Consider the following 9,026-nt stretch of genomic DNA (forward strand, 5'->3'; position numbering starts at 1 on the left):
AATCATAATAATTATAATATTAATAATAACTATTATTATTAGTACAGAAGGAGAAGCAGATATATATTCGCATTCCTTTCTGCTCTTTGTTTGTTTGGGGTTTGCACTTTGCTTCTTTTCAGGGTTTTCTAGGGGCAGGTAGATGCTAAGGAGTATATATACAAATACATTAAAAGTCTACATATATATACGTATGTATATGTATACACATGCACACACAAACATGTGCACATACATATAGCTTTATTTGTACTTATATAATATAATATATATATATATATGTATATATATATAAATATATATATATATATATATATATGTCCGCAAAGAGTGCTGTGGCAGCAGATTTGCGGCTGCCCAGTGTGAGGATGGTTGTCTTCTTTTGAGAAGATTTGTTTTTGTTTTTCTTTTGAAATGCATTTATTAATTGCGGTGTCTTTGTGCTGCGCTGCCTATACACCTTCTCTGCATGCACGCTACGAAGCAACAGCAGCAGCAGCAGCAGCAGCAAATGCAGCAGCAGCAGCAGATGTAGCGCCATCATGAGGGGAGTTATGGTTTAAGCTACGCCTGAGTTGGAGTCAGCTTTTGCTTCCTTTACTCTAAAACCCTAAACCCTAAACCCTAAACCCTAAACCCTTGCTGTCTGTGGTGAGAAGAAGCAGCAACACGCTGTGCAGCCAGTGGAATACTTCATAGCAGCTGCAGTGCAGCACCACCAGCAGCACCACCAACTGCAGCAGCAGTTACTGCAGCAGCAGCAGCTGCAGCGCAGCGGTGTACGTACACCCCAACCCCAGTGCAGCATCCCAGTGCTAATGCATGCCTTTTTCATTTCTTTCTTTCTCTCTATAACAGGCAATTGGATACACCACCAACACCTACAGTCAGCAGAAATATAAAAATTTAGATTCAACATGCAACTATAAAAGAACCTTTATAAACAAAATATAGATATTAATGCATATATAAACATGTATAGATATATATAGATATATATAAGCACATTTATATAAACATACATACATATGCATATATATATATATATCCCTTCCTGCTTTGTCTGTATCTGCGTGGAAATACGACCGGCGTATGCCTCAAATATATATATATATATATTATATATATACATATATATATATATAGATACATATATATATATATATTGCTATATGCATATTATATATACAATATACATGATATATTTATGTTTACATAAATATTTAAGGTTATTCGTTCCTCAGACAAAATCCAAGGCAGAAAATCCCCGCCGCAGCCGGGCGAGGGCGGAGGCCCAGCGGATGGCAGCAGCAACTGCTGCTGCTGCTTCTGCTGCTGCTGCTTCTGCTGCTATCTGCTGCTGCGGCAAAGTGCAGCAACAGCAGCAGCAGTTGCTGTAGCAGGGGTAGCAGCCGCAGCAGCAGCAGATCCGCTAGATCTTTACAAAGTCAGAGCCACTGTGGTGGCTGCAACGCTACCTGCCGCTGCTGCTGCTGCTGCTGCTGTGATGGAGTGCTGCAGCAGCAGCTGCTGCTGCTGCTTCTTCAGGCGTCTTCGCACCATCGGTTTTCTTCTCTAATCTGCAGACAAACAAAAAACAATTGAGGCATCCCCATCCAGTGTTTGCTGCAGTGTACGTACACTCAAGAGACCCCTTAAGGACCCAACCACGCAAGCTGCTGCTGCGACAGCAGCAGCAGCAACAGCAACAGCAACAGCAGCAGCAGACGTGCCTGGGCCTCTTCTTCTGGAGTGAAGTCGTTGACAATATTAAACTCTCTGCGGATTTCTTCTGGGCTCCGACCTGTACATACACCCCAAATGCACACAAGAACTGCATGCATATGTGCACCAAGGGAGCCACAGCAACAGCAGCAGCAGCAGTAGCCACAGCAACACCAGCGGCAGCAGCCCAAACACCCGTGGCAGTTGCAAGAGCAATCTGTAGCATGCAGCATAAATAGGAACCAGACAAAACGCAGGCAGCGATATCAGCAGCAGCAGCAACAACAGCAGCAGCAACATTAACAGCGACAGCAGCAGCACCGTCAACAGTCGCAGACACATCCAGAACCACAATAGCAATACTTGCAACGTCAGCAGCCACAGCCACAATCACAGCAGCAGCAGCAGCACCGGCAAAAGCCGCAGCCACAGCAGCAGCAGCAGCAGCAGCAGACCTTTGATCATTGAGGCGACTTTGGCTGAGGTGAGGAGGAGAAGAGAAGGGATATTGAGGTAATCTGCTGCCAGCAGCAAATCAAAAAGCACCGTCTGCTCTACATTGACGAAGTTGAAGTCAAACTCAGACACAACCTGCAGCAGCAGCAGCAGCAACCGCAGCAGCAACAGCAGCAAAAACAGCAGCAGCACACAGCAGCAAACAAAGAAACATGTATGTTTATCTTCTATACAATTGCTGCATGCAAAATACAAAAACGAGGAGCATACAAAATGAAAACAAAGAAGAACAAGCAAACACACAAACACAGACAAGCAAATAAGCACAGCGACCGCTGCAGCACAAACAAATATATATAATGTATAATATATATAATGCATATTCTATATACTAAAATAAATAAAAGGCAAAGAAAGAAACAAATGCAGCAAATGAAGCAGCAGGAACTGCTGAGCAGCAGAAGCCAACAGCACTTCCTCTCTCTTTCTATGAGAAACAAAATAATAACAAATAAATACTACAAACAAATAATACAAAATCAACTCTAATAAACATAATAACATAATAACAAGCAGCATTATATCCGCATTACCGCACACTTCGCACCCTTCTCATTCAAAGAAACAGAAAAAGAAACAGAAAAAAGAAACGAAGAGATACCGACACTTTTATACCAAATGCATGCAGCAAATGCATGCAGCGAATGCATGCAGCAAATGCATGCAGCAAATGCATGCAGCAAATGCATGCAGCAAATGCATGCAGCAATTGCATGCAGCAAATGCAGCAAACAAATTCAGCAAATATATGAAGCAAATGCATGCAGCAAATGCATGCAGCAAATGTAGCAAAATAATGCAACACATATATGCAGCAGATGCATGCAGCAGATGCATGCAGCAAATATATGCAGCAAATGCATGCAACGAGTGTATGCATATGAATGCATGCAGTGAATGCATGCGTTTTGTTTACCTCGGCGAGATTGCTGGTCTTCAAAGGCGTTGGTATATCTTCAGGGGGATTGTCGTGGTGATGTGTGCAGTACTCCACAACTTTCTTCAATATGTAGCTGCTAACTTTAGGCAAAGGCACCACGTCCGTGTCGTCTCCATCTGAAGCAGCAAAAGCACAGCAGCAGCCGCAGTAGCAAACGCAGCAGCACATGTAGCAGATGCAGTACATGCAGAAACACAAGATGAAGTACAAGTGTCTGAAACAGCAGCTCGGAGGAGGAGCAGAAGCAGTAGCAGCAGAACCAGCAGCAGCAGGACAAGCAACAGCAGCAGAAGCAGCAGCAGCAGAAGCAGCAGAAGCAGAAGCAGCAAAAGCAGCAGAAGCAGCAGAAGCAGCAGCAGCGGAAGCAGCAACAGCAGGAGCAGGAGCTGCAGCAGTAGTTGCAGAAGCAGCAGCACATGTAGCAGAGGCCGAGCTGAGTGTTGTCGTAGGAGAGGGATATAAAAACACTTTGAAAGAAACGCAAAGCAGTAATCATGTTAGGGTGCGTCCTGAACGGTTAAAACCCTAAACCCTAAACCCTAAACCGTGCATCCTAGGCCCCAAGACCTGAAGAGATGAGTTGTATAGGCATGTAATTTTTCTTGTCTGTTTCCTGGTTTCTTCTAATTCATTCGGGTGTATCTTTTACCTTCTGTCATGGATTTAACTAGCAAGGAAGCAGAAGCCACCTCCCGAGGCACTTTAAATTCCTCTCCTTCACTAGAAACAAGAACGACACATCTGGGTTCAGCCTCCATTGCGAAGCCTGAGCCTAAATTGCTGCGCGTAAGCCACTGACGTCAACAAAAACAAAAAGAAGTGAGTATAGCGCCTTGGGGTCAAGGCTGGCGAGACAGGCCAAACAGACGCTTAATTCAAAAAGAGAAGATCAAATTTATCCGTTTTTTCAGAAAAAAAGAACAAAGATAGCACCAAATGATCATGAAACAAACATAAACACAGCTACTACACGCATGCAGCTCGGCGCAGCTGGGGCGGCGGTGTCCGACGAATGATCCTTCTAATATTGATAATAAACAAAGAAACAAAAATATAATGCTTTAAAGAGAGTATTTGATTTAATTAGCAAACGAAACCGGCTACGCAATCAATTGCAGCGGACCCGCGTTTGTATGCTTGGCTGGCTGAGCGGCAGTGGTTGCCGTTCGCTGACCGGCTTGTCTGTTTGTCTGTTCGTCATCTCCATTTATTTGCTCTTGAGAATAAGATGAAATAATCAGAAATATTGACTCAAAGAACAAAAACAAACAAAAGTAATCTTGTCTTCGCCGGATGCCGTTCAGGTTGTTCTCGCTGCGCGCTGTCGTGCAGCTTCCCGATGCTCGCCAGAAACAAAGGAAAATTCGAACTTTATTTAATTTGCATTGAATACTTTGAATAGTTTGCTTGGTTTCGTCTGCAACTGCTGTGAAAGAAACCGGAGCCTTTCGAGGATACACCCCATTGCTCCCGTGGCAGTCATTGTGCATTGGTGGATGGTGTTTTGTTCCAAGTTAGTGGGTGAACACTTTCGTGGCCTCATTAGGCGGCCTGCACGCAAGCAGAAGTACTACAGTTGTCTACAGTGTTAGAGCAGACAGCAAAAGGGAGGTTGGTTGTGCTTGCATGTAGAGGTGCCTTGCAGCATCAGTTGAAGGGAGGTTGGTTGCGCTTGCATGTAGAGGTGCCTTGCAGCATCAGTTGAAGGGAGGTAACCTGTGAACCGTATCAGACCCCCTACGCCTCTGCCCAGTCATGTGTTCTTGGGCCGCTTTACACAGAACGTCTGGGGAATGGAGGGAGGTTCCGCTGCTTTATAGAACTCCTACCTTAAGTATTCTGGCCCAACTGCATGGGACGACGGTCCACGGGCATTATCGGGAACTCTTGTTACGCTTGGTACATGAAGTCCACACCACCATGTATGTATCACAAATGAATATCCAATTTTAAGCAGAAGTACGCTGGAGGTGTTTTAAATAGTTCTTGAAAGATGAGCCGCCCAGGAGAAACACATCGTTCACTATTTCGAGGCATCCCAGGACGGCGTCGAACTCGCTATGCTTGTAACGAGGGTCCTTAACTTTAACAGAAGAAACTAGTGGCCTTTAGCAGACTCTGAATTACGGTAAATCTAATAATCAGCTGGGAGTCCCTCCCAGTCTCCAGGCGCCCACTGTACAGCTGCATGAGTACCTCTGGATGCTGCGGAAAAGATGAGGCTCCATGAATTGCAGAACACCTTGGGTACTCTTGCGTATGTGTTCGGCTGTTTCCTGGAAGTAGATGCTGCACCAAGGTCTTCCGCATTACCAGACAAAAGCAGAATATATACGCACAAGCACTCAATAACCCATTGCTGCATGCACTAGCACAGTATACAATTGTTGAACTGTTGTTTGGACCTCAGTAGCCAACCTGTAAACGCGTACAAATACACGACAGCTCCAGACAAACCATAGTGCATGCGTGCCGCTCCTCAGTTCCAAGCAGCGCACGCCCTTGTGTGTCTGGCTGCCATACGAAGGGCAATTCGGAAAGGAACCGAGACTCCTCACAGATAATTGCAGTTGCGAAAAAATTTTGCGATTATTAGGAAGCATGGAGGGTGCGTCGACGAATCCGTTAGTGATACCCTTGATATACTTGCCCGTGCAGTAGTACTGGGTGAGCAAAAAATTCCACCGGACAAATCCATGATTGTAATGCTGAAAACTTCCCGTCAGTGTGCCAGAGATTAATCAAGCAAACTAGTATTCAGACATACTTTAGTGTGCGAGTGCGTGTATGGAATGCACTCGTGGGCTTGCGTCGGGGATTCGTCTGGATCACAAAACGCGCCAGCGCAGTTAAATGATGAATTGAATGCTGAGTTTTACGAGCAGTTACGTAGGTTGTCCACCACGACAATCAGGAACTTTCGTTTCACGGTAGACGTGCCCCCTCCCTCCTCCCAGTTTTCTTCTTCAGCACCGGATTGCGCTCAAAGGCACTCGCTGTGGATTGAGCATTTCCTCGTCACCACAGTGGCTCCTCACATGTTAGCTGGATGGAATCCCCTTAATCTATGATTTTCGTAAGCTAATGACGACAGAGGGCGCTCTTCCGTCTCCTCTTAGCAGATAGACCTCAAGGGTGTCCTCTGGAAACCGAATGGTTGCCTTCCTCAACGCCACCCAAGGCATGCTAAAAACTCTGCCGTCGTGAACTAGTCAGGAGCAAAACCTTCATTCAGTGGTACCATGACCCACCTGTGAATTGACCTCGCTTCTGACGTCAATAGTATTGTCGACTGTCCTCAAGTGCCTGCCGTGGAGGCGTAGTCGCAGAGGCGTTGCCAGTGAATAAACGGGCAGCTTGCACCTCCTTTCGTGACTTCACAATCCATATCCACTTCCAGCCCGTGTCAACTAGAGCAAGCAGCTCCTGAGCATCTGTGCCTAGATAAGCACCGAGGTGATCCAAGGCGTGTCCGCCACTGAGACAGACACCTCTTTTGGACCACCACTACGCCGCCCGTTGCCGTTGCAAATGCGGCTTTTAGGTGCACTGTAAATACAAAATACACCATACACATTCAGAGAAGCAAGGTGTCCCTCCACTGTCCCTGCGTCGGCGCTCGCCCTAGCTGGACCGGCAAACGCGGAGTCATTCTTCAGGAATCGTTTTCGCCTGATGAACTTTCAGCCTTGTGAGACTTGGGTACTGTTGCTGCAAAAGATTTAAGGGCACTGCGTACAATGTTTATTGATACCTTTCCCTTTTTTTCGTAAATCGGCTGCGCTACTATTCAGCGCTATGCAAAAGGCCGGCCAGCTGCGTGGATGGTTCCGCTCCCGCTGTTCGGGCCTGTGCCGAAGAGCTTTACGGTGAAACCGAGTGTAGCGAGAGCACCTGGCCTCAATAGAGGAGCCCTACTGGCTGCAACAGAGTGGAAAAGGTTGAACACAAGAGTTCTTTAAAGCACGTGGCCTCCCCCCTCAATCTCCAGAGATCCAAGGGAGTAGGGCTCTTTCGGAGAGAAGGCGACGGCCTGCCCTCAGTGGCCAGCCTTTACGTAAGTCGAAGTAGATATACGAGCTTCAGACAGACCATTCTGCGCAGGAAGTCTTGTTGCAAGGTACCACCAAATGGGAGCATACTCAAGGTCATCTTTCATGCATGCACCAACACCGTGGGCAACCCATAAACATTTATTTGGCCTCCAGTACCCAACCTGCAAGCGAGAAGAAAAATACCCACCAGGACCGGACTGGCCATTCTACACACACTATAAAATAGGCCTACAACGAGCTTCCGCGATCTTATCCGTGGGTGTCGTGACCTGCAATCGAAGCAAAAAACTTAAGGTAGGCCTTCCCAAAAGCTGCTGACCTGTTTAGTCCCGAGAATCAGTGCTCTAAGGAAAAAGGAGGGTGACGGCTCCTGCGCGCTGCAGAAGCGCCGCAGGAAACGAAGGCCAAGTGTATGCAATCCGTCGCGGTGATACTACGAAGACCGCTGTTCTGGGGGATTCAATCCAGTTAACACCGGAGGAATTGCAAGTGGGCACGACTAAGAGGGAAAATTCTCAGTTGTATTTGAATAGCCGAGAGCTATCAGCGGGCCGGCAACCCGCTGGATGCCCAATGCAAAAATACAGAAGGCAGGATGCGTGTGCATGCACTGGTTGGAATGTGTAGAAGTGCAATAGATCTTCCGTCTCTCTAGCACTAGCCCGACGCTCCGTGGTGTCCAGATGATAGATGCTGCTACGGTGTGAGTTGGAGAAAAGGCCGTTTTCAGCTCAGCCATCACTTTGCAGCTGTATAGCAACATGTCTTCACGCGTAGACCCGCTTCTCAAGAGCAGTTTTGCAGCTGCATCGCAACATGTCTTCACGCCTAGACCCGTTTGTCGAGAGTACCCAAGCTCGGCATGCCTAGAATGCCCCGTGGTTCTGCTATAGTGAACAGCTCTCTCAGTTGGCACTATTTGTCGGTCCCATACATGCCCATTTAGGTGCACACTCGATGAATACACTCAGCGCATAACCCTAAGAACAACCCAAAAACATCGAAGAACAGTCTCTAATTTGTATCCCGGGTCCAATCCTCCTTACAGAGGAAGAGTAATAAAGATAATCGCAATGCTGTCCCATCGCAGATCATCGCCTCGGCTCCAGTGCCAGTCTCACCGCCAGCCCCAGATCACAGATCCTCTGTACCAGCGCAGCGCATGATTGCCTTATCTCCTAATGCTGGTTGATGCATTTCTAATAGTATATTATTTGTGCTCTCTCTCCCGGATATGCCTATAGAGATCCAATTTGAGTACCACGTACGCTTTGGCGGCCGGCGGCTGCTGAGGTTCTTCTTTTACGACGATAGAGAGGCTGTGCCTTCGTATTGGCAGTAAGAGGTTTGTTTTTGACTTGTTTATTTGCTTGCCGATATTTTATTGTGCGTACCATCTTTCATTTGTACTTCCCACTTGCCTGCACTCACTAGCCTCGCGCAGCTCTGAGCAGCTCAGGGCAGTACAACCTCCCGCCTAGCTCCTTCCGGTCCTTCTCCTCCAATTCATTCTCCTCGCATGTATTTTTCGGAGCCCCAAACATGGAGGTCCTGGTATTTAGGGTTTAGGGTTTAGGGTTTAGGGCTTAACCCCCTTGGCGTGCCCGCCTCTATTGTCTCGATACAAGTTCGCTCGAAGTCCCTCTCCACCGAAACAGGCTTCATAAAATAAGGGTGTGCATGGAGAGAGGGTTTAGGGTTTAGTGTTTAATAGTGGATGCACCAGGGCCCATGGCTGAGGGCCTGGAGGTTCTTTTGGTGGTTTCATCGCCTTGAGGCTGGGGGGGGGG

General features: G+C 47.0%; 1 protein-coding gene across 1 annotated transcript; it reads right to left on the bottom strand.

Moving 5' to 3' along the window:
- Positions 1-1,474: 1,474 nt before the first annotated feature.
- On the bottom strand, positions 1,475-3,939 carry EAH_00042380 (S-phase kinase-associated protein, putative; the record flags this gene model as incomplete). Its single annotated transcript, XM_013395088.1, has 5 exons — positions 1,475-1,580; positions 1,672-1,804; positions 2,181-2,316; positions 3,158-3,297; positions 3,831-3,939. 5 exons carry the CDS (start codon positions 3,937-3,939, stop codon positions 1,475-1,477), a joined length of 624 nt encoding a protein of 207 aa, XP_013250542.1.
- Between the last annotated feature and the right edge of the window lie 5,087 nt (positions 3,940-9,026).

This window comes from Eimeria acervulina, genomic scaffold (assembly GCF_000499425.1).
Source record: "Eimeria acervulina Houghton genomic scaffold, Eah_scaff548, whole genome shotgun sequence".
In the NCBI taxonomy this organism is placed as follows: domain Eukaryota; phylum Apicomplexa; class Conoidasida; order Eucoccidiorida; family Eimeriidae; genus Eimeria; species Eimeria acervulina.